The following is a 25,797-nucleotide window of genomic DNA, read 5'->3' as shown; positions in this document are numbered from 1 at the left end:
TGCGGGCTGACAGCAAATACCTCCGGCCGGGGAGGTGTTTAGACGTCGGTAGCACCTCCCTGAGCCTCCGCTGAACAGACCCAGCCCTCGGCCTCTCCTCGTGGGAGTCGTACCGCTCCGTTCAGCTGTGTGTGGGGCTGTGCTGTGCTCCTGCCCGTGTTTCCCTTGTACCCGGGGCCCGGCGTCGGGCTGCGGCCCCACCAGTGCTGAGCAGAGGGCGAGGATCACCTCTGTTGACCTGCTGGTGACACGTGGCCCAGGGATGGCTTCCTTCGCAGCAAGGGGGGGCACGCTGGGTCTCTAAGGTCTTCTTCTGGAGAGCCGCCCTCCACCTGGGCGGCCCAGCACCACTGCTGCTGGGGTTGTTCCTTCCCGAGTACGATTACCTGCCCCTATCCGTGGTGAACTTTATTAGGTTTTTGTGAGCAAAGCTCTCTGGCCTGGCACGATCCCTCTGGGTGACTGCCTGGCCCTCTGGTGGTGCATCAGCAGCTCCCCCTGGGTTCACGTGGATTTACTGAGTGCACTTTGCCCCACCACCCGAATCTTTCATGAAGATACTGAGCGGGGCTGGGTGCAGTATTGACACCTGGGGTATCCTGCTCAGTACCGCCCCGCAGCCGCACTCTGTACCACTTACTGCTGCCCTCTGGGCCCTGCTGTTCGGACAGTTTTTGATCTAGCTGACTGCCCATCCAGCCCATGCTTCAAGAGCTTCACCGTGAGTATTTTCTGGGAGTCAGAAGTCTGGGAAGACAGTATGCACTGCTCCCATCTCATCCATCAGGACAGTGATTTCATTATAGAAGCTTATCAGATTGGACAAGGAGGATTTCCCCTTGCTGAATCTCTGCTGACTACTACACTTGATTTTCTTCTCTTTCACATGCCTGGAAATGGTTTTTAAGAATAGCTGTGACCTTCCCTGGGAATCTCAGCCTTTTGCTGTACGTACTGTGCCTGGGGTTGTTCCTTCCCAGGTGCAGCTCCCTGTCCTCCTCCTTGTTGAACTTCATGAAGTTTTTGTCTGTAAACTTCCCCAGCCTGTTAGGATCCCTCTGGATGGCTGTATGAGCCCCTGGTAAATAAGCTGCTCCTCCCAGTCTTCTTTTGAGCCCAGTGTTTCTATTATATTAGCAGCATTCTCTGATTGGAACTTAGTCTTTGGCTCCAACTTGAGTCACAGGGAAAAGGATAGAAACAAAGCTGAGCATATCCAGGCTGTGCTGGTATTGAAAAGTTAGTGAGAAAAGAGCTTTTTTTTTCTTTTTCTTTTTTTTCTGGCTGTGCTCTATGTTTGTGGTCAGTTAGCAGAGTTTTCTTTTGTGGGGTGGAAGACAATTAACTTCAGGACATTTTCTTTGATTCTTCAGCTTTGTCAACTTCCTTGGATATTGGGCTGAGTAACTGGAGCTTCCTGTATGTCACCGTCTCCCTGTGAGTACAAATCTCATCTTCCTTGAGAGTCCTCTGGTGGGGTTTGGGGAGTGCTGCATTGGGGTCAGCATCTGGAGCTGCACGTGGCCTGGGGGGTTGGCAAGCAGGAGCTGCGTCGGGCTGTCTGGCAGCTGCATAACACTGATCTCCTTCCCAGTAGTGCTTCGCTGGGAAGGACTGCATTGGAAGATAACGATAATGTATTTTGGTCTTTACAGCTACACGATGACCAAATCCTCTGCCATTCTCTTCATCCTGCTGTTTTCACTGCTCTTCAAGCTGGAGGAAATGGTAAGGGGTTGGTGCAGTGCTTTGAGGAGGCTGAAACTCAGGCACAGGGAGGCATGAAATACACGCACAGAAACATAATCAGAGGAGGAATGCTATTGCGTGGATGACTGAAAGAGTTAACTGTCTGTTCAGCTCTAGGAGGCTTTGTAGTGATTTTGCGTTTGCTCTCACCCAGAGGGTGGCATTGGTGCTGGTGGTTGTGCTCATCGCTGGGGGGCTCTTCATGTTCACCTACAAGTCCACGCAGTTCAACACCCAGGGCTTCATGCTGGTGCTCTGTGCCTCTTTCCTTGGGGGTGTTCGCTGGACTCTCACACAGATCCTTATGCAGAAGGCTGAGCTGGGTACGTAAAGAGCAGGAACTGGGAGGCGGTGCTGGCGAACGGTGGGGAATAAGGGGGCTGTAACTTACTGCAGAGACAAAACCTCTTGTGTAAGGGACGGCGTTTGAAACCTGGGATGGGGATCATCTGTTAGTGGGTAATAAGGGTACTTTGGCCTCTGCAGCAGCATCAGCCTGGGCATTGCAGAGAAGATTTATACCTACATGTAGCACTAATAGCTCGAGGAACTTTTTACTCTCTGGCTTGTTGTTACCTGATCCATTATTGATTCTCTTCTTGCAGGGCTCCAGAACCCCATTGATATCATGTTTCACCTGCAGCCACTCATGTTCCTGGTGCTCTTCCCTCTGTTTGCAGTGTTTGAGGGTGCGTGAGTTAATTAGGAAAAGCAGGGGTAGCTTAACAGAGCGGTTGGGAGTTTGCTTAGCTGATTCAAGATGATTCATGTGGAGAAGTGAACATCTGTGAACTTTACAAAGCAGTCCTGGAGTTACAAGGACCAAGATATAACTGAAGTAGAATATCACAGAGCCACACTTGTGGAAGTAAGGGGAATACCAGAATGTGAGCAGCTCAACTGAGTCTTGTGGGGGGTTCTGGGGGTTGGGAAGGGTTCTCTGCTACTCACTTTCTTGTTCCTAGGCCTGCCTTTGTCCGTATCAGAGAGGCTCTTCCATTTCCATGAAGCAGGAGTGACGTTCTGTATGGTAGGAAAGCTGTTGTTGGGTGGAATTCTTGCCTTTGGCCTAGGCTTTTCTGAGTTCCTCTTGGTTTCCAGAACATCTAGCCTCACCCTTTCTATTGCTGGTATTTTTAAGGTAAGGCATGGTTCCTGTTCTAATACTAAAGGGCAGGTACAAATCACCCCTAATGAGCCTAATGTGGTGGGAACTTCCTTACAGCCTCAGAAGTCATCTCCTATGATTTTTATTCTCCTTGTACAGGAGCTTGATGCTTTGACTTGCTGTCTCTGCAGTGAGGGCTTGTGGTCCCTGCTGCTCTGACAGCAAAGGGCAGAGGAATTAAATACTGTTAAGATCCAAAGCTTGGTGGGATCTGGGAGAAACTAGAACATGTGGGCCTCATGAGTGGTGGATGGTGTGGGAGGGAGGAGAGTTAAGAAGAACGCTTTCTTGCATCAGACCTGGATAAGGATAAACCTCTGGTTAGAGGTAACTCACCCTGGTTTGGCGTGTTCTGTCCTTCCTTGACGAGTACAGTGCGTGTACTTCTCAGCTAGTTGGTGACATGTGAAACTCAGTTATGTAGTAATCCTATAACTTCCAGATCAGATGAGTGGTTCAATCAGGGGACGTGAAATCCCCAGTCCCAGTTTGACAGGTCGTTCTGATTTGGAATCTGTTTTTAGAACTTTCTACACATGGAAGAACACTTGGTGGAAATCAGCAGCCTGACATCTTGATTTAGGCTTGAGCTGCAAAATAACTTATTCACATCACGTCAGGTCCTGTGCTGCCACTTGTCATGTTTTTTCTTTTCACAGGAAATCTGTGTTTTATTCCTTGCCACACACTTGCTGGGAGACCGCCTCAGTCTCTTGAACTGGCTTGGCTTTGCTGTCTGTCTGTCAGGAATCTCCCTTCATGTCATTCTCAAAGCTGTAAATTCCAGAGGTGATTCTGTTTTAAATACCTTTGTGTTTCTCTGTAGGCGTTCTTGCAGTTTCACCAGGAGCTGCACCTGATTTCAGCTGCTTGCCAGCAGCAGGGTTGAGCTGGCTTGTTAGTAAATGAGCTGTCTGCACGCAGGTGAGAAAACACTGAATCTACACAAAGAGACGTACTCTGAGCCTGACCTGGAGCTGCTGCTGCACCACGCTGAACATGGGGAGGAGGAAGAAGATGTTGGAACCCTACAAGAACACTGAATGAACGTGAAGCAGAGTCCCCTGCTCTGTTCTTACCAGGTCTGTCTGACAACTGCCTAGGAAGAAGGTCCAAGATTCTCTGTCTTTGACTTTCCAAAGGGGAACGAGGGTCCAGCGAGAGTCCTGCAGTTGTACTGCAGTGTGAATCCATGGATGCTGCATAGAAAACAAGGAATACCCTTTGCTGGAGAGCAAACTTGGAAGATGAATCCCAGTTCAGCAGAAGTAAATGGTGAGACTGGGAAATGCTATAGAAAACTTTCTAGGGAATCCTGAAGGCTTTATATTGAGATTGTAGACCATGAGCTGCCGATCAAGTATGGACATGTCTGGACTGCAGGCTGAGTGGTTCCAGGATGGTTTTAGTGGTGTTTAGGCTTTAGCTCCAAAGAGGAAGGTAGGTGCATCTTCTGTGCTTGTTTTGTGGTTCTGGCAAATGGGAGCTCCTGTCTTTGTGGGAGCAGATAATTGCATGTAATTCCCAAGACTCGTCCCAGTGAGAAAGGGCCTTTGTGCCTGGTGACCTTCGTGTGTGTATGTAAGAGAGGAGTACTCACCTATCTGCTGGTATTTGGGACCAATCAGAGTCAGCTAAATTATGTTGGGCAGAGAAGGAACGAGGGTGCAGGGAGTCCTGCTGGCCCTACAACCAAGGGGGGAGAGGGTGCATCTAGCTTGTGCAGTAAGCTTTTCAGAAAGTATGTGAGTATTTTTTATGTTCGGTTGGTTGGTTTTGGCGGTTTGGTTTTTATTTTCAATAAACTAGTTTTCTGATTCCCTACTGTCTGCACATTATGTAGCTGTGCTTCAGCAAGGAGAGATCATTTCTCTTTTGAACTTTCTCTTAGACCCACAGCGTCCTTTCTACTGCATGCCCAATTGATTTGGACAAATACTTGCTCATCAACAGGTTGCTTGACCTCTAGCATTAGGGGTCCTATGTACCAGCTGAGGAGGATTTGTCTACCTTGATGTGGCAACAAGAACCTATATCCTAAGAACATGTAGTATTTTGTTTCACTGTTGGAAACTTATGTCTGCCCCATTGGTTTGGGTCTGAGAGCAGAAATTTTGTCTGGGGAAATGGAATAGTGCAGGGTTTAAGGAGTATCTACTTCTTTTATGCTGAGCCTGAAGTGGGGTTGGGCAGCAGCTCTTTATTTTCTTTGCTTGGCAGAATTTTCACCTCTCTGGCAGTTCTGTTTGCTGTGTGAGCTTGTAGAGTTTTTGGGGTGGGAATGACTTTGAGAACATTTCCCAAAGGTTTAGCGACGCGGGCTTTCTCTTGAGAGGAGCTGAGCATTTAAGTGAATTTCTCCTACTCTGAGAACCTGAAACATCTTGACTGGTTGCCCCTCCATTGATTTTGCTCGGTAGCTTTGAGACAGGAGGCCTTTCTTGGAGCCTTTAATCAGGAGCATATCTGGAGGGAAAAAAAAAATCTGGTTTTGAGGAAGACTTTTGTTAATGCTGATCATTTTTCATCGTGTTCTAAAGGACCCTGGTGCCTTGCTTTAGAGCAGACAGCAGGTGGAGCAGCTACCTCATGTAAAGCTCCTGAAGCAGTGCTGGTGGCCCGGCAGCACCCCAGGGGATCCTGTGTGCCAAGTGGGACATGTCCTAGAGTGGGAATGGTTTGTTCTGTCACTGGCTGGATTTTCCAATAGTTAGAGCTCCTGGTGCTTCCACCGGGGTTCACCTGTTTGCCCTATTGAGAGGTGTATGCACCATCTTCTTTTGCGAAGCACTGAATACTGTTTTTATGTACTGGGGGGCAGTGATGCTTTCTGCACGTGGGCTGTCAGCAGTGTTGCAGCTGCTCTTAGCCTTTCACTTTTCACTTTCCTTGGAACTTTCTACTCTTGGCTTCTTTTTACTGCGTAGCTCTTGGGCTGGGATTTCAGGTCCCTGCAAATCTGAGGTAAGGTGACTTTGTTCACAAAGATTTGCATCCCATATGGTGCTGAAAGATAAAATTTAATTGTGCCTGTGCAGGTTCTTGGGAGCTGTAGGGCTCTGCAGTCTGTTGCTTCCAGAGTTTCTTCTTTAAGGCGAAGGGGTTGATGCCCTGCAGCCCAACATCCAACATTTTGCGTTTCTGACCTAGATACAACTTCTTGGTGACAAATGCACCACTGACATTTATTCCAGTTATATGTGCTGCTAATACCTTTCGGAACACAGATAGGGTCTCCTTTTGTCACTGAAGCTGTTGCAGACTTGGGTAGATGCAGTGAGAGGAGTGAGGTGGTCGTGCAGACCCTTCTCTCACCTGTCCTAAGTCAGGAGCTGCTTGAGAGGGTGGGAGGTCACCATCTTTTGTGCCATTGTGTGGCACAGTTTGGTTCGTCTCTCTTTCCCAATGGAAGAGTGTGAAGGTTGGACGTGCTGGAACACACGAGCACTGCAGTGGTGAGGAGAGCTGTGTGTGTGTGGCAGCATGGGTATGCCAGCACCTGAGGTGGGGAGAACATGCACACATCCACCTGTTCCTGCTGGGGAGGTCTGTGCAGGTCTGCACACACTGACACACAGCCAGGCACAGGAAATAGAGGGCTGTGATTGAATATTGATGATGTTTGAACTAATTAACGAGTGGAAGCAAAGCTGAATGAATCTCAGAGGTGCTGCACTCCTTCCATAAGCTCTGTCCTTGCCTGTAAGGCCAGGTGTTTACATGGACGCTGATTTTCGCTCCCTGCCTCCCCCCAGGAGGTCTCTTTACTTGAGCAACAGCTGCTTGTTTTCCTGCTGGTATTTCAATGCAGCAAACACCCTGAGGGCAAGGAGAAATCGTGCCTGCAAACCCCTCTGCACTCTCCAGTTCTCTGCCCAGAAAACAAGGTCTCATCAGCAAGCTTACTGTCAGGGCTCATGTGCATTTGTGGTTTTTGCCATGGCAAATTCTTGCCCCTGCTTCATTGCTGAGGCTCTCCCTTTCAGCGCTGTGGTGTTGAGGTTTTGACAAAGTTCACAGCCTCAAGTCTCTGCACTCCAAGGATGGTGAAGAACCTTTGCTCCTAGTCTGCACCCCATGCATGGAAATGACACCTTTTCATGCAGTCACGCTTACCTGAGAGGTAGGTTGGGAATGGCCTTATGGGCAGAATTGTTTGTCTTTGCATTAGGAAAGGTGATGTAGCCAAAAACAGGGCTGTCTGAGAGTTAAGAAAGTGGTGGTGGCTTTTGCTTCCCTCTCCCAGGTGGTCTTCTTTCTGGCAGGAGCAGGGAGGGATGTCTGAGTGCCTGCCTGGAGCTGTGCTGCCCTGCCTGGCCTTGAGGCAGCACCCAGTGCCTGCCCTGCTCAGGACCTTGCTGGGAGCAGAGCTGCTGCTGCTGCCTTGTGGCAGCTTGCCCAGTGAAAAGTAGCAGAATTGACCGCGCAATTGTTAATGAAAATCACAAGCAGGAAGATGTAGCCAAGGCCTGTAATTGCACTAATTGGAGGCATCCTCATGAATGCGCCAAGAGCCATTCTCCTGATCTCAGCCTAGTAATTCTTCTCATGTCATGTTTCTGCATCGCCTGTGTGAGGCAGACCCACCTGCCTGGTGGATGTGATAAGTGTGGAAGCTGATGTAGAGCTGCTCCTTTGTTTTCAGATGTTGAAAGTTTTTGGTGGAACAATCTGTGGAGAAGGTGTTGGAGTTGGTGCTGGGTATTGCAGCCTTGCATTCTCCATCTGTGAGATGAGCTGGATCAGCCCAAGCCAAGCAGGAACTTCTTGGACTCTTTCACCAAGCAGCACTGCCAAGAGCCCAGTTCTGTTTTCTCAGGTAGCTTCTGTGTGGGTACTGATTGCATTGAGGGCCCTCAAAGCCATCTCTTCCCCAGGCTGAACAAACCTGGCTCCCTGTGCTTTTCCTTCCAAAGCAGATATTCCAATCCCTGAATACCTTGCTGGTTCTCTACTGAACTCACTTCAATTTTTCTGTGTCTTTTCCTGTACTGGTTGGAAGTTAGATGCAGTATTCTTCATAGGGTTTACAAAATATGGGTACGGGTGGATCATTGCTTCCCTTGACCTATCACCTGCTGTGTAGCTAGCAAGTAAGATGCCAGTGCATGCTGCTGGCTCATATTTAAGGTGTTGTTTCCAGAGATGCCCTGGTTCTCTTCATAAGAGGAGCTGGAGAGCCAGGGGTAATCCTAGAGGCATCTGGACAGAGCACTAGGCTGCCCCGATAGGTATTTCAGGCTGCTGTTGTGGCACTGATACCACAGGGATTCCCTTTGCTAGTGTGAGTTTAAAAGCTGTGGTTTTGGAGGACTTGACTTGCAAAATTGTTAAGACAGGGACAGTGACATTGGCATCAGGCCTGAAAGAGGAGGGATGGGCAAGAGCATGTGGCATACTGCTGTCACTGCGCTGGCATGGCTGACAGATGTCCAGGTTCTGGGACAGGTGCAGGTTGGCCTTGCTAATAAGCTCTGCAGGCAGGGTCTATTCCCTGCTCTCAAAAACATGCAGATCCTCAACTTTTTCTCGTCCTCTGCGTGTTCTATGGAGCTGGATGCTCTTTCTGCCCAACACTGTCCTCCAGAGTTGTTTCTTGTGAGAGAAAACTGCAAACCCAGCTTAGCTTTTGCCCTGGGACAGGTCTTTGGCCTCCTGGACACAAGTGCACTGCTAACATTCTCCCCTCCAGGGAGTTGTCCTCAATCTGCCAGTGCTCCTCAGCATCTGACCGCCTACCTGTGCAGGGTGCAGCCTGCAGGATTCCCCTTGAAGCTCTCGTTCTTCCCTACATCTGTATTCTTTGATGCTCGGCAGCCTCGCCCTTCCTGTTAACACTCTTATCAGAGCCCACAGCTGTACTCCCCTGCTGTTGGCACAGGGAGGGGAGGCAGTTCTGCACTGCAGTCTGATGGGCTTTGGTGTGGGTGGTAGGAACAGTGTGATGAGAAAGGAGGATGTGTGGGGGGAGGGCCTGAAGGAATATTCTTGTTACCTGTCCCCGCAGCAGCCCCAGAAAGGAAGCCTTGCTCCCACCAGGGGTGACCCTGGCCATCCCAGTAGCCATCCTGGTAGTAGTGCTGTCCATTGTGGGTTTGGGCAGAGGTAGGCACTGATCCTGGGTCCGTCCCCGGGTGGCAGGTGAGACCAGGTGAGACCTCAGAGAGCTCCCTGCAGGTGGTGGAGTGCCTCTTCACACAGTGCTGCTGTACCTCGAGCTGCCAGCTTCATAGATTTTAAGGCCTGAAGTGACTGTTCAGTTATCCGGGGGCCCTGTGTAACTCCAAGTGAGAAATGCCATTATCTTCTTTAGCCTGTAATGAACTCAGTATCTCTCAGCTGATGTATTTCCCATGACAGGATGGAGGATGCTAGGAGGCAGAGCAGATGGCACTTCCCTGGTAGCGTGGCCCAGTGCCGTGTTTCCTATTTGCACTTGCTTGACTACAAGCTCCAGCCTCTTTTCTTCACAAAGTTAAAGAGCTCTTTCACACCAAGTATTTTCTCTCTGTGAAGTGCTTACAATCAAATCACCTCTCAGGCTCCCTTTTTTGGTGAGATAACAGACTGAACTCTTTCATTCTGTCTCTGGCAAATGTTTTCTCCAGCCTCCAAATCACATTTGTCATTCTTCTGTACATCCTACATTTTTTTTTGTTTTTTTCAAAATCCCTTTAGAAATGTGGGCACCAGAACGGATCGTCAGCGCCATCCCACTCACCACAACCATCCACATCTCTGCTTTCCCCACTAATAGCGTGTGCAGGAGACAGAGTGCTCTGTGTAGAGCAAAAAAGGACTCTGTGGTCCATGAATGATTGATTTCCCCTCTACTTGATATTAGCCCAGGTGGGTCAATCTCACTGTCACTGCCTACTGGGGTTCTTCCAAGGGCCCGTTCCACCAGGTTGGCAGGTCCTGGAGAATAAAAGAACAAAGAACAGTGAGTTTTTGCTGGGAATTGTATATATTGTTGTTTGCATCATTGGTACTTGGCCCTTGGTTTAGCTGCTTTCCCCACTGCCACATCTTCCATGGAAAAGCAAGCAAATGGAGGCTTTAAACAGAGAAGAGGAGGGGAAGGCGTCTGACCAGAAAAGGACACAGAAAACAAGGGATGAGAATGGTGAGAGATGCAGTTGGGTATACAGCTAGAGGGCATGAGTGCAAGAACTCATTCTGTCCAGCACTGAAAGGGCTTTGGTGGGGCACAGAACTGTCCTATAAGCCCCCCTCTAGCATACATATCCCTGCTATCTGAATTGCTCTTAAACTTCTCAGCTTTGCAGGACTGGGTGATTGCTTTATCAGAGCTGCTTACACTAACAGGCAGTAATGGGCACCTGCACTAAAGAGCCTGCTTTAGATTACTGCTGAATGCAGCTCAAACTCTCCTCAGCTGGGAGATTACAAGGGGGAGGAGTGGTAATGCTTATGTTTACTCTGTCTTTCCAGCAGGTGCTCCTCTTCCCCCAGGGCTGAAGCATTTTTGGTGTTTGTTTCTTGTGCCTCAAATCTGCAGTGGCACCAGCCAGGGCTCCATGGGGAGTGTAGCTGTGTGCTTCTCAGGAGCACAGAGAACAGGCGCAGCTCACGCAGTGCTCATCTCTATTCTTTGTCACGTGGATGTTTCTTACAGAAGCTTCTGCTAAAAATCTTACCTTGAATGGTGAAGGTGTGAGAGGAATTTGGTCCTTGGCTCTTCCCTTAGCCCCACGCGTCACCAGTTGTGGGTCTCTCCCCTTTACATACAGCTCCCTTGGCTACTGCTGCATCAGCACTCCCTGTGCACTGGGCCCAGCCCCTTTCTGATGCCATTTGTCATTTCTGATCCAATAAATAACAGTACAGTGAGGGACTGATTTAGATTGTGGGTAGGAGCCCTGATGTAAGGAAAGAAGGAAAAGTGGAAAGTCTCTGCAGAGGGAGAGCACTGGGCTGTGTGATGGAAGCACAGAGGGTTGGCTGCAAGCACCTGGGGATAAACTGTGCTGGCATTTCAGGAGTGCAGCAGCCTGATGGATCCCAGGTGGTGAGGAGGAGTCCTGCTCCATGGGGGAAGCAAGGCCTTTGTAGGCTTCATTACAGGATTCCTGTCCCACAGTTCTGTCTGAGAACCATACCTTGAGCAGTAATAAATTGACCTAAGCTGCACTGCTCACCCTTTGCTCTGTCTCTGCAGGCTGCAGTGCTCTGGCAGAAGCCCATGAGAGGCACCCAGTGTCTCTTGCAGGGGACTGCAGCAGCTGTCCCACTGCCACGTACATCCAGTGCTCACATAAGTGGCAAGAGTGGGTGCAGAAGGAGTTAAATAGTGCTGGGAAAATTGCTATTTAATCCAGCACTGTCCCTTCTAGCAAACCTAGATGGGAAAATGCCTCCCTGTTGGAAACAGTGCCTCTCAGAAATGGAAATGCAGGATGGCTGGGGATTAGGGTGCCTATCGCTGGAAATGGGTTTCTTATCATCTCTGTGTTGAATTGGTGGGACAGCCTCTGAAAATTGAATTGCCTTCCCTGTTTCTGTCTCTGCCATTGCATCCCTCCTGTGCTGTAGCTTTGCACTTGCTTTCCTGCCTCTGGTCTCCCTTGTCCCTACGCTCAGCTGAGCAGTGTCTGTCTGCGAGGCATTCATGTCTGTGGAGAGGGACGGTGCTGCAGTGGGCTGTGGGCAGGGCTGGCTGCATCGGGAGGGCTTCATTCATGGGACTCCCAAGGCCAGGATGCAGACCCTTTCCAAGCTTCCTTCCAGCCCTGCAAGGACTGCAGAGGCAGGGCCTGCTGTGGGGCAGCACGCAAGAAGGTTTGGAATGATCAGAAGACATCAGACACAACTGGAAAGGAGGACTGGTGGTGAGGAGCTGGGGGAGAAACCAGTCTGAACGTGCAGCAGGAAAGAGACTGACTTCTCATGAGACAAGAAGCAGCCTTGATCCCAGGGCTTTGCTGTGCCACGCAGAGGTGTGGCATCCCACATCTTGGGCTGTGACTGTGGTGGCCGTTCCTCCTCATTCCTCCTTGCAGCTTGGCTGTTTGTGGTGTGAAATACACGTGCCGTAAGCATCAGTCTGTACCCAGCTCTGTGCTGCTTTCAGGCAAACCCGCACAGCATGGCTGCTCAATGCAAACTGTTCAGTGCACCAACCTGCAGCCATGGTGCTGCACCTAGGTTTGCTCACTGCCCCTGTGTCTTTTTCTGCCACCTGTGGATCTTGCAAAGAAAAAATGATGGAGCAGACATTATGGGAGTCAGCACAGAGCTGTCTCTGGATACTGAGGGTCACCCAGCTGGGCTGTGCCTGGCCTGGATGTGCATTTTGTCACCTGAGGTTCTCACAGCCCCTCGGGTGTGGTCATGTGTTTAACAACTATTAAAACAACTTCTGTTTCATTTTGGGCTAAAGCTGATAAATCAAGGTGACTTTGGGGAGAGAAATAATTCCTTTCCTCGGATTTGCATAATCCTGGCTGGTGATATGATAATGGTGTTTGTTAAAGACAGGACACAATAAATTAATACTGTTAAGTTGTTGCTGCAAACTACAAAGCAGGTAATTTACTGTGGGTGCAAAGGAGAGAGTGAGTGCTGCAGGCATGGCCATAGCCTCTGTCCTCAGCTTTCACTGTGTGCACCTGGGTTCAGCTGACGTGGTGCTGCAGGACAAGTGAGGAAGAGCTGGTGTGATGCATAGTAGAGAGAGGTGCTTGGTGGAGGTGCATTGGAGTCTCAGTCATTCCCTGGGCTGCTGCTGCAGTTCCAGAGCCATCCTTGCATGTCATATCCCACTGGAATCCTAATGCACCATTTATCTCTGCAGCTTCACAGCTCTATTAGAAGGAAGATGCTGTGTGGGAGCCAGAGCTGGGTTTCAAGCTAATTGGATTCTGTGTCTCCGTGGTTTCCCATGTAGGCAGGCAACAGGGATTAGTGCAGTGCTTCTGAGGAACAGAGGAGAGTTGAGGATGACCTGCATGGGGATTTCCTCCTGCATAACCCCTGCTGCTAGCAAAGGACTTTTTAAACAGGCTGTTGAGGTGGAAAGGCTGGGAGCAGCATGTCCTTAATCTTTGGTAGTGTTGCTGCCTGAATTTCATGTTCTCTTCCTAATACTTTGAGCCAGGTGCTGTTCACTTTCCAGAGAATAAACCAGCTCAACCAGCCTCCAAGAACAAGCAAGCCTGGCACTGTTCTGGTCTCTCCTGCTAACTCCCTTGTAGGGGAAACCAGATGGAAATCAAACTGTTGGTGTCTCCAGAGCACAACTAGCCACCTGCCCGAGTGCTCCCCTTTGCCTCCCTGCTCCCAAGCCTAGCTGCTGGCTGGGAGCAGTGCACATCAGATATCCATCTTCCCCGAGTGCCTAGTCTTCCAGGGGAGGAACGGAATTCACCTCATTAACATAGATTTACTCCTGTATAAACATTTCATTGCTTTAATTGCAAACCAGTCATAGTGCAGGCAGTGGTGGCAACACCTCCATTTACACTGAGCATTGGAGACAGCAGGTTATGTATTGCATGTGGCTGAGTGCATACAGGTAGGACGTGCCGTGGTGTCTGCATGCAGAAGTGTGTGCTGTGCAATGCAGTGTCAGCTGGTCCAGGTAAGCGGCCCTTCTTCCTGGCGGTAGTGAGGCCCTGGGGCCCCATCCAGCTGAGCACCAGTGCGGGAGGATGCACCCAGGCAATGGTCTGCTGGACTGACAGCTCTGTAGGTGCAGAAGGGTTCTTGACAGCCTGCTGCAATTTCATGCTCTCTGCTCTCCCACATTCTCACCCAAACGTTAATTTTACGGATGCCTTTATAAATCTCACCGTTTTCTCCTGTTCATGGGCTTCATAGATTTCATCATGCTGAGAGATGGCACTTCTGGCCTCTGGTACCAAGCTATCAATTTAATACTCTGAGTGTAATAAAAAACATGGGACGGTATTAACTCACAATTACTCTGCTGCTCTTTGCTGTAACTCCTTCTGTTCCATCTGAAAGCCTGGGATGCAGAGTACGTGCATCAGCTGCTGGCAGAGCTACACGCTCAGGACAGCCAGCACCTCCCAGCTTGGAGCTGCCCATTTCCCAACTGTGAGCTGCTCTCCTGCTTGCAGGAATCCGAGGTGTCCCTACCTCTGTCAGACCAGACCATGTGGATGTTGAGATTGCTGCATTTCAGAGAGCGCTTTTCCAGGTCTGTTGAGTAAATATGGACCTGCAAGAGTCATTTTTTTTCTATTCTGTTCTGCTGGTTCATGAAGTCGGGACATTTCTCATACAGAAGGCTCCTACAGCAGCCCAGCCGCAGGGTGCAGTGAGTGCCCAGGTCCCAGCTGACCTATCACTCGAAGAGCAACAGCAGATGGATGTGAAAAGCCTTTAAATTCAGCACATGATCAATGCTAAACCGATCTCCTGGAGTCCTTTATAAGATTGGCCCAGCCTCATGCATCCAATTGTAACAAAAAAATCACTCGGCACGCTGGGGAGATGTGAGAAATGCTGTAGATCCCATTTAGGATGCAAAGAGCCAGAGTAAGTAACTTCACATTGTTTCTTGCAGTAAATAATTTATTCAGCTTACATTTTGGTTTATTGCCCCTGCCCCCACCAGCTCCCTTCTACCAGTTTCCTCCTTTTGTCCTGAAATTCCCTCGCTGGATCACTTCTGTCACTGTGATTCCCTGCCACACAACGTGTGTGTGCTTGTGCACGAGCAGTGGCACAGATCTGACCCAGTTCAGCTTCTGCCGGTTGCCATTTATCGGGGCCAGCAGTGCTGGAGCAGGGATGCTGCCTTTTCACCCAGCTTCCTCACCCCGGGCTCTTCCCCAGCACTGCTTTTACACGGTGTCAGAATGCGTTAATGAAAACGTTTGGAATGCGTTAGCAATGCTAATAGTATTGCTGTACTAATTAGGAATGCCATTCGAACGAACTCTCGCTTAACGATACAAATTACCAGCCAGCCAGGCGCAGAGCGAGGGCTGCAGCTGCTGCATGGAGAGCAGCGATTACGGGGTGTGAAGCCCTGGCACGGGGCCTGGCAGCAGAATGAGGCCCTGGGTTTCTCCATGCTTTCAGAGCCAGGAGGAACCCCGCAGCGGCGCTCTGCATCTGGGCCGGGGTGCATGGTGGGCTCTGCCCTGATGGCACAGCCTTCCTGGTGCAAGCTCCGGTGGTACTGCTGAACCAGGTGGCCTGTGTGTCGATGCAAGTTGCTACAGCTGCAAAAAGAACAGGTTGACGTGAGTCTCTGCCATGGGAAGGAGCTTGTCTGGCCCTGTTAGCAGTGGCAAGGCTTGTACTGCAGCTCCAAGCCCTTGGCAGCTCTTGGGCATCCTGCTTCTGGGAAGCTTGGTGGAAAGGGCTGATTACAAATAGGCAAGTGTCCCCAGAGCTGAAAATTGTAGTTGGGAAGAGCATCACCTGCATACCCTCGTCCCCAGCCTGCTCCTGTGTGCTGCTACTGGCTGCACTGAAGGCACGACACAGATTGAAAAGACTCCCAGCAGAAACCATTTGGTTCCTGAGGAAACCAGAGCCCTGCAGACAGCTTCCATGGAGTGGTTTTGTTGGGGGCAGGTGGATGCTGTGAGTATCCAACCCCACTTTTGATCCTTTTCACTTCTGGTTGCTGTGAAGGGCAGGAGAGTCAAAATCAGGGGCTGTGGTCTGTTTTCCAGACCCAAATGGCACCTTCAGGAGCAGAACTTTTTCCATGGGCTGTTTTACTGCTCCTTCCAGCCAGGCAGCAGGTGACCTTTTGGAGAGAAATGATCCCAGCATCAATGTGATATTTTATGTGCTGTCCCCTTGGGAATCGGTAAGTATTTATAGGCCAAATCTGAGTTATTCTAATCCTTTGTTTTGTGATGTGCTGGCAAGGTGTCACCATCTGGAGGTCAGGGGCTGCTCTGGGTGTTTTGGATCCAGACCAGAATGCCTGAAATGCCTTTGGAGCACTTACTGGGCCCTGGTCCAACCAGAGCTGATGCTAATGGTGCAGAGCACTGCACAGCCCTGTAGGTGAGAGCTGTGGCACTCAGCACCTCTACAGCCATTCTCAAGGCTCTGACTTTGCTTTCTGTTCAAGGAAATGCCTTGGCTTGACCCCATCCTCTCCCTGTGGGATCAGGCATGCCGTGCCCATGGGGCTCTCTACTGGCAGACCCTCCATGGCAGCAGCCAGTGGTCCAGGGCCTCTCACGGCCGCGTCAGGCAGCGCTGACAGCCCTGGTGTGAAATAAGATGAATGGGCTGAAGTTGGTGAAAATGATTCTAATTTATAATCTGCTGCTTTGTGGAGCTCCCCAATTAATTCTCTGTAGATACATAAGTAGGCCACATGTTTGCTTTGCTTCAAGTGTAATAAACATTACGTTCTGTCCTCTGCTTTTGGTGCTGGTTCCTGTCAGAGCGTTAGCCCCTATAGCTAATTTCTCACACCTGTCTCCCAGGCTCCTGGGAGCTGGGCTGAGCACGGGGAGGAAATGCCAGGCTGCAGGAAACTTGTGGCATGGAGAGATAAATTGCTGATCAAAGGGCTAGCACACATTGCCTCTGAATATTTAGTTGCAGGCGAGGCAGCCAAACCCACTCAGGAAAGAGCTTTGTTCTTGAAGAGCTGTTTGCCTGGCTCTGCTCTGCAGCAGTGAGCAGCTGGGGTGTGGTGGGGCGGTGGGATCAGCGCTCCTCGGAGCCATGCAAAGAAATGGATTTTGGGTGTGACAGCAGTAAGGGGCTGCACTCAGCTGTTGACAGGGAAGAGGTGGAAAGGGTTCCAGAAGGTAGGTGGGATATTCCTTGTCTAGATGGTAAGAGTGCTCGGGCTGAGGCAGCAAGTTCTGATGAAGAGACAAGCACAGAATTTTGCTGGATGCATGACCTTCCTGCTTGCCCTGGTCTTTCTAAGTCTCTGGGCAGCCAGAGATCTTCCCCAGACTGTCTCCACTCTACACCCAGCAAAAAACCATCACCATTGTTTACTTGCCCCAGTTTGCTCAGTGCCCTGACCTTACTCTGGTGCTCTGTCGGTTCATTGGGTGAGGAAGCACAGAGCTGCTTTGCTTGTTGAGATGCATTTGAGGGAGGGTGAACAAACTGGAATTGCCATGCTGCCCGCAGGTCCAGTGAGCACTCACTGGTGCTCCCAAGACATAGAGCTCAGTCTGGGTTTGGATCCAGAGCACTGGACATGGAGAGCTAAAGCACTACAGCAGGAGGATGGACAAAGCTCTTGAGACTGTGCAGCTGGCTGGAGGCATTTCTGTATGGCCCAGGGCACAGCAGCAGTGCCCTTGGGAGCCTGCTGCTCACCCTGTCCCCAGCAGCCAGCTCCTGGCAGCTGCAGAGTACGTTTCCAGCCCTATGATGGAGTGTTTCTCCCTCATCAGTCCAGTTTGGTTCAGGAGTGATGGAGCACTCACAGCAGGAGTGAGCTGAGGCTGCTGGGCAGCCAGGCTGCTGGAGCATGACTTTTTAAATGCTTTCCATTACAGCTCTCTGTAGCTTGTGTCTCTCCAGAGCTGCTTTCTGCACAGCAGGGAGATGGAACTAGGTGATCCTGAAGGTCCCTTCCAACCCAAGCCATGCTGTGATTATATGGTCTCAGCAAACAGGAGCTTTCAGATTACATTGCTGCAAGGGCAGCTCTGGGCTCCTTGAATGTGTCCCTGGGAAGAGCTGCTCTGCACCTTGGTTTGAGGACTCCTAACACTTCTACAGAGGCTGTCAGGGATCAGGCAGTGGGGAGGGAGAGGGCAGTCTCCTATGGAGGAGGACTGTGCTTTTCAGCTTTTCTTAGTCCAGCTCTGCTCCCTCTATACCTATCTCCTGCTCTTTCCTTACCACAACGACATCACAGAGAGAAGACAAGGGACTGCAAGGAGTTGGAAGAGGTGTCAGAGCTGAGCATCCAGGCCCACCAAGCCCAGGACCTTCCTCAGCCCCAGGCTCCCTCATCTTTGTCCTATCTGCTCATACTCAGAGAGCTGCCAGCACGCTGCTTGCACCCAGCATCCCCATCCTGGCCTGGCTCCTGTCCTGAATATATTTTTACATGTTATGACTCAGAGGTTTTTAAATTTAATGGGTTCTTTTTTTCTTGCTTGCTTCTTAGCACCTGAACTGGATCCTCTCTGAGCTGCTGCCAGCTCCAAGGGATTACAAGTGAATAATTCAGGTTCGATGCTGTTTGAAGTTTCAGGGAAGGAAGTGGCATGTGAGGCCTGCTCCCCCCACACCTGTCCCAGGGCTATGCTGCTCCAAAAGCAATCTCAAGAACACCCCGAGGAGCCACGCTGAACATTTCTGTGTGGATGTTGCCTTCCCAGCTCCTGGCAGCCTGGACTGAGGCTGTTTGTACAGGAGCAGCTCCCCAGCATCAGAGGATTGCTGCAAGGCTTGAGAGTGCTGTGGAATGAAGCACAGCATCCTGCTTGACAGCCCAGGTCCGGGAGGGGTTAAATGCCAGACTGCTGTGTCTGTTCCAGCTGCAATGAAGCATAGAGAAGAAGGCAATGGACAAACATGACCTGCTGTAAACAAATTTACAACTGAACGTAAGTCAAAAGCTGAATGGCTGTCAGAAGCTGGGAGTTCTTCTGTGACAAAGATGGTGGGAGCCACATCCATGGGCACTCATGTTTGGCAGCTCGTTCTCAGATGGCCTTCAGAGAGGTTTCTGCAAGCAAAAGTATGTGTTAAGAGAGGGAAAGGGAGGGATAGCACAATGCTTCTCTTTGAATTTCAGAAAGGCTCCTAGGGATCCTTGGAGGGATGGTGATGATCACAGAGGGACTTGAGACGTTGTCTCAAGGGGTCTGTGCTGCTAGAAAATGCCTCTGGGAGTCTGTCCTAGATGAGACAGTGCTTTCCTACCCCACTGCGCCACTGCTCTTTTCAAACAGCACTCGTGGATCACCTGTTGCCATTGAAACTGCTATGGCACCGATGGCAGAACCAGGAGGAATGAGGCAGTGGGAGCTGCTATCCAGCCAGTGGCTTCGTGCTGCTCTGGGAAGATCACTTGGGGTGCATTCCTCTGCTGCTGAACTTCAACAGGAGAGCTGAGTTTGGGTTTGCTGCCAGCTACAAGAGGCACCTTTGATCCTCAGGCTGTGGCTGGAGGAGGAAGGGATTTACAGTGCACTGAGTGATGGAGACCATTGATTGTTTGGCCGAGGTGATCATCTTTGCTGAGCACAGAACACATCTCTGCTCGGCTCTCCACCCCCTCAGGGTCAGGAAGCAGAGCTCTTTGCATCCCAGGGGTGTGTGCTCCCATCAGTGCTCTCCACGGCCTGTGTTTGCACAACGCCAGGTGTTGCTGCTGCTTGAGACGAGGGACACAGATACGCTGGGAAATTATTTTTAACCTCCTGCAATTTACTGTTCAGAAAGATGTCACGTTTGTCAGGGCTGGTTCATAGCAGCCGCAGTGGAGGCAATCTTTCCTCATATATACACTTCTTTTTGTAAGGTGGCTCACACAAAATGTAAGTATGATCTTTGATGGCTTCTGAGAGCTCTTGCAAGAACTAACAAGCGTATCACAGGGTCCAGCATTAAACCCTTCCCTGCTGGGATGCAGTTGAGAACGGAAACTATCAGGCAGTTTGAGATCCATTTAACAGCAATTAGTGTAGATGAAAGAAACGCTAATGTGAAAGCGCCAGTCTCTGTGCATAGGGTCAGAGGAGGAGAAAAACGTGGAAGAGAAATATAAACGTGACAAAACGTGGTTATGTATCCCATGAAACAACGACTCCTTTTAACTTTTTTCATGCGAGCAGAAGCCAATCAGTCTGTGACATGATTGAAGACCTGCAGTAAAACCGTGGAGCTGACAGAATTGGAATTCTGTATGTGGCATGAAAGGAAAGGCAAGCATCCAATGAATGAGAGCCAGAAGCTGCAACAGCAGAAGTCTGGACAGGAGGACTGCCCTTTGGAAAGGAGAAATCACCTCTGGTAAGAGATACAGAGCATTTACAGAAAGCAGGAGTATTTCCCAGTAAAATCCTAAGTTATAGCAAATGTGGTCCTAAAGTACGTCCTGAGAACTGTGACTCAGAATGTGTTCTTCAAGGCTGCATCTTCTGGAGGACTCCGGGTAAAAGCATATTGTGGACTTTATGCTGTGAAGTGCTGTTTGGCTTCAGAGGTTCAGGTGGGGTTGGTAGGGTGGTAGCCCTGGAAAAAAGAAAGGAAGGAATACACAACAGCTAAACTTCGTTCTGTGGGCAAAGGGCAAGGGGGGCTACATTGCAGTCTGTTCTAAAAGTACGTACACTGGTAGGTCCTACAGTTGGGAAGTAGGAGAGATGACACAATTTTGCCATTTGGAAATACTAATGTTTGTTATAACAGTAGGATTATTCCCTGGATCCTGGTAACTGAGTGAGCTCGACATGGTGTGCTTGTGCTGTGCCTTTGGGGAGGCTTGGGTTCCTGCAGCTGCACTCGCTTATCATGAAATGATACACAGGGAAATCTGTTAGCAGAGATGGAAGAACAACACATGGCACAAGGAAAGTGTATTTCAAAGGCAACTCTCTATGAGAGGGGCTGTAGGAGGCAAGGAGTTCACCAGGCATGCACAGACGTCTGTTAAAAGGCAGTGGATCTGTTGGCGATGGCTGGGCAGGGTTTGCATAGGAGGGGGTTGGGCATGGGGAAGGATGGGCTTTCATGCTGTGCCTCCAGATGCAGGTATTGGACAGGGGCTCCTTCACCAGCAGTGCTGGGGCTTTGCTGCTCCCTCCCAGCCACGTTATTTTTTTTAGGGTGATGAGCTCAGCCATTACAGCACCAGCGTACTCCAAAAGTGGTCACATTGCTGTGAGTCCAAAGACCATCCCAGTACCAGAAATAAACTACTGCTATTTTCCAACTTACCTGCTCTCCACAGCTTTTTGCAGCAAAATTGGGGCTTTCACTGCATGTGACTGCACCACAGCTCTCCTGTCTTTATGGGAAGATTACAATTGCTCTGAGCGCTGCTTTTCCCCTCTCTCAGATGGTGTAAGGGCACAGAAAAGCACGTGGGAGTGCGTGTGCATGCATGTGTATTTACTAGAGAGAGAATCATGAGAGGAGGCTGTGTCATGCTCCTCCTTCCAGTTAGCCTTGTTCTAAGCTTTCAGCCTAGCTGGGATCCTTGCGTGTAGCCCAGACCTCTGCCTTTCCTGCATTTTCTTTGCACGGTGAGTTACACATCTAGGGGATGCCTCCTGTCTCACTCTGCCTAAGTGGTGAGCCGTGCATCCAGCTGTAGGTCTCGGAGTAAACACTGCTTGGAACAGAGTGTCTGTGCTGGCTGCAGAAGGGCACTGTGTGAGCCATCCCATAGCAGTGGGGCATCCTCTCCCCATCACCTCTCTGCCACCTGCCCACCACCGGCAACTCCAAATTCTTGCTGTCGGGCTTTCTTCAAGCCATAGTCTGGGTCTGGACCGGCAGGGCAAGCGCTGAGTCACTGCTACAAATGACTGCCCCAACCATTAATTTTTGTAGTCTGAGTGGCAGCATTTCATGCTGGGCACAACCAGCGGCAGAGATGAAAGCTTGAAGCCAAATAGGCATCGCAGAGCCAGAGCAAGTGCTATTTATTAAAAAAATGCCTGGATTGCAGAGGAAGCAGAGGGGTGCGCCTTGAAAGGAACCTTTAACACCTGTGAGCAAAGAGCAGCAAAGGCCTGTGGGGCGCAGGGAGCTGCCAGAGGCAGCAGCTAATGGCCCTGGTCCTGGGGCGAACTGGCAGCAGGGAGCGTGTGGCCGGGAGCCAAGGGGTACTTTGTGCTGCTTCCTCTGTAGCCATAAAAGCAAAGGGAATGAGGGCTGTCATACTGCTGGCCACAGGTGCTGCCCAAACTGAGCTGAGAGGCAACAAAGTGTAGGTGGGGAAGGGGACATCCCTGGGCTCTGCAGGGAACTGCTGCCCATCCTGCCCCGGCCCGCCTGCAGGGAGTGCCACGTGTGTGTGCCTGTCCCCAGCCTCCAAGTTGCTCCGTGCAGCACAATCTGCTGCATTAGGTCGATTTCAAGAGCCCCTCAGGTCAGTTAGCAATTACCTGCACCAGATACACGCTTGGAAAGGAGCTTCTGATCTCTTCAATGCACTCATTTTCCTCTCTCGATTTCAAATTCCCCTTGCTGGAAATAGGCACTTCAGCCTCTTTTGCAGACCGTAGTAAATTAAGATTTTGTCCAGTTCTGTTGGTTTTGCTGATGGAGATGTTTTTCTCTACAGAGGCAAAGCCATGGCCAATCTGAGGTGTGCTCAGACCCTCCATGCCAACTCTTCCTGGTGACGTCATGGTGTGCACAGTATTTTTACATGGATTGCTGGCCCTGCTGTGGGCTGAGGAGCCTCTCCTGACATTGTCGCCGCGGTGCCAAAGCTCTGCTTATGAATTCAGGCTCCAGGGAGGGGTCAGCCCATTTGCTGTGGGGCTCTTTGCTGGGCTCCTGCTGTGCGATGGGAAGTTGCGTGACTCCCTATCCCAAACCAGCGGTTCAGCGCTCAGAGGCAGAAGCAATTTTACATAAAGTTCAATTAAATATTTGCTTTATAATTGCGCAACAAATTATTCATAAAGGCATTGGAATTTAATCACAAGGCTGACACCGTGGAGGCTGCAAATGACACAGTACTTGGGGAGAATAAAGATAGGGAGAGAGTGCCTAACTGTGCGGGACAGTGGAAATGCTCCCAGAAAAGGACTGGAAGCTGCCCTCAGCCAAAGCAAGGCAGTGCTGCCCGGGCAGCTGGAGTGGAGCAGCATGTGAGAACTGCTCTGAGGAACAGGCTGAGGGAGATGGGTTGCTCTGGGTGTGCTCAGCAAACGTAGGGCAGTGCATGGCTGTGCCCATCCCAACTGCGTCCCGTTGGCTCTGATGTCACGTCCATCCTTGCATCACTGAGAATGCAAGACATGACACAGAAGGGATGTGCTGGCGTTTGCTGTGGAGCAGAGCTGTGGGGGCTGCACGCAGTGCTCACACACGTGAGGAGCTGTGTTCCTGTTGGCCTTCAAGGGTGGGAGTCATGCAGTCGTACAAGGTTTGGAGGCCTTGTGCCATCCTTGAGCTGTAGGGGAGGAATATCTGTTCCTGAGATGGTGCCAGGTGAGAGCTGAGAATTAAAAAAGGCCTTTGGGCTGATGCTGAAAACAGCTCTCACTGCAGCTCGATTTTGCTTTGCCCAGCAAGGACCTCTCCGGCCCAGATTCTGTCCCTTACTGTCATCCTGGGTAGTGGGGATGAAGGTGTCCCACCATCCTGCTTTGGAGAAGCTCTGCAGGGCAGCAGAATTAGGCAGGTTGTGAGTGACAGGGAGCTGGGTCCTGGACAGAGAGTAGGACTGGAGATGGATTGCCTGCCACTAAGATATGGACATTAGATAGGGAGTTAGATTAATGGGAGCTGGCTCTGCCAACATAGAGGTGAGTCACAGAGCTTGTCCTGTGCTGAATCTGCTTTCCAATAGGGAAGAAGTAGGAGGATTTAGCAAGATTAATCCCTCACAGCATTGTGAGAATAGCCAGCGTTCAGGATCTCCTCAGCAACAAATTTCCACGTGAGCAGACAGCTTTTTGTGGAGCATAGATCCATACTTGGGAACTTTGGAATTCCCTGCTGCTGGTCACAGCTAAGGTTGGCTGTCCTTGTCCTGCAAAGCACAGCCTGCACCGAAGCAGTGTGAGAGCAGAGGTCTGAAAGCACTTCCTCTCTGAGTTTTCCCTGGAGTCATTGTCTGCATCTGCTCTGGCCCAGACAGTGCTGGATGCTGCACAGAGCACATGAGAAAGGGGTAGGAACTGCAGGCAGGCGAGAGGGGTGCTGACAAATCTCACTATGTGAAGTGTTTGTGGGAACAGTTGAGAGAGATTATCTCAGTGGTAGTGAATGAGGGAGGCTTACATGGAGAAGACAAATTTCTATCTGATGCTGGGAGTCCTGATGGTTTGGTTTTGTGTTGTTTTTTTTTTTCTTCTGATATTTCTTCAGTATTTCTTCAGCTCATGTGATGACTCTTTGGTCTGAGCAGTTTTACAAATGTGCTGTGGAGATGAAAGTACCAGGGAAAGCTGCTCGGGATCAGGTTGGAAAAGCTTTTCATTTTCAACTCCTACAGACAAAGGCACATGGGAGCTGGTGGGGGGGTTTAATGCAAAGAATGGGAAAAGGAAGGGAAAGGAGCAAAAGAGCAGAGGAGAAAAATGAGTGAAAGGGACAGAGCAGAGCAGACAAATCACAACATGGGAGATGGAACAAGTCAGTAGCAGAAAGAAATTGAGAGAACAAAGCAAAGGGGCCTGGAGCTCCATGAGATGGCGAGAATGCAGCAGGATAAGGGGAGAATGCTGCAGGTACAGGGGAGCTAAAAATTACAAAAGGGCAATTTGAGTGCTGGGATAAAGAAAGATGGGAATAGGAGGAAAGGAGAAGCCAGATAAGGATTAAATCGCTGTGGAGATGCAGGAGAAGCCAGCAAAGATAAAGGATAACCAATCATCCTTGCATCACTGAGAATGCAAGACATGACACAGAAGGGATGTGCTGGTGTTTGCTGTGGAACAGAGCTGTGGGGGCTGCGCTCAGTGCTCACACATGTGAGGAGCTGCTGGCCTTCAAGGCTGGGAGTCATGCAGTCATATGAGGTTTGGAGGCCTTATGCTGTGCTGGAGCTGTATGGGGAGAAAGGTGCCTGAGCTGACTGCCTTGCTCAGCTCATGGTCTGGAAAAAAAGTCATTTCCCCTGGATTCACGCTGTGATTATAAGCCTTCTGCTTCACATACACTTCTCCCTGACCTGCAGACAACCTGCCAGTGCGGGAAGCACCATACCCAAGTGATATGTGGATGAGAAACCCTGCTGCTGTGTTACCACCGTTTCTTGCCCCTACTGACTGAGCACAAGATGTGTACAAGGCACTGCACACACGGAGCAGCAGGGCATTCCCTTCTCTGCTGTTCTGTCTTACTCTTTCCAGGGTCAGACTCCAAGGTCCATTATTAGATAGAGATCACTGTGAAAACAGTGGAGACTGGAAAACATCCCTCTGGAGCTGTTTGCCTGAGTTGTGGCTAAACCCCGACACCTATAACCAAATTTATCAGTCCTAAAATGATACTGCAGCCTCACCATCATCTTTTCTTCCCTGCTTCCACTTTCCCTCTGTCCAAATAATGACCACAGCAATCTGTAAACTTGTCACCCCCCTGTGGATTCCACAGGCACATGGCTCTCCACCACAAGCACTGAGCTGCACAGCTGTCCCTGTGACTGCAGGGCGCTGCTGGGCCCGGATGGTGCCTACTGTACAGCCCTGGAGGAGACATCTGAGACTTGAGCTGGATGCTGAGGATGGGAAGCACATGTGGAGGGGGGTCTGCCAGCCTGCAAAGTCTGTGCCCGTTTTGAAGTCTCTGCCAAGCTTCCAGTGGGCCATGGGGATGTGGGAGAGCAGGCTGGGGTCACCCCTCCCCATGAGTGCTCTAGCCTCTCAGCCTGGCGTTATGTTGCCATGCTCTGTATTTGTGCGTTCTCAGCCATGGGTGACTCCAGCCATCATCGGTGCTCCGTGGGGCCGGGCAGCGAGATGTGCCCCGTGCCCCCAGCGCCGTGACTCGCTCCCTAACTCCGCGATGGCCCCAGTCTCTCTCAGCGAATCCTAGGCGGCTTGGTACCTGGATGCTGAGGGAATAGGAGGCGAGGGAGCGGCTGGTCCCGGACAGGTCGTGGGCAGCCGGTGGGGCAGGCGTGGGACAGATCCCGGCAGCCGGTACCCGGAGCGAGGTGCGCGCCGGACCCCGGGGCGGGACCCCAGGGCCGGTCCCGGGCGGGGACCCCGCGCTGCATTCTCAGAGTCTCCAGCAGA

General features: G+C 50.6%; 1 protein-coding gene across 1 annotated transcript; it reads left to right on the top strand.

The window, feature by feature from the left end:
• Positions 1 to 46: 46 nt before the first annotated feature.
• Positions 47 to 4,739, top strand: SLC35C2 (solute carrier family 35 member C2). The gene is made up of 7 exons (XM_010722567.3): positions 47 to 1,437; positions 1,656 to 1,728; positions 1,904 to 2,072; positions 2,355 to 2,438; positions 2,715 to 2,890; positions 3,577 to 3,706; positions 3,842 to 4,739. The coding sequence occupies exons 2-7, from the start codon at positions 1,663 to 1,665 to the stop codon at positions 3,958 to 3,960; spliced, it is 744 nt and encodes a 247-aa protein (XP_010720869.1). The 5' UTR covers positions 47 to 1,437; positions 1,656 to 1,662; the 3' UTR covers positions 3,961 to 4,739.
• Positions 4,740 to 25,797: the final 21,058 nt, after the last annotated feature.

The sequence above is a fragment of the Meleagris gallopavo genome, chromosome 22 (assembly GCF_000146605.3).
Source record: "Meleagris gallopavo isolate NT-WF06-2002-E0010 breed Aviagen turkey brand Nicholas breeding stock chromosome 22, Turkey_5.1, whole genome shotgun sequence".
Lineage (NCBI taxonomy): Eukaryota > Metazoa > Chordata > Aves > Galliformes > Phasianidae > Meleagris > Meleagris gallopavo.
Note: the sequence above shows the minus strand (reverse complement) of the source record. Positions and strands in the feature narration are given on the sequence as shown.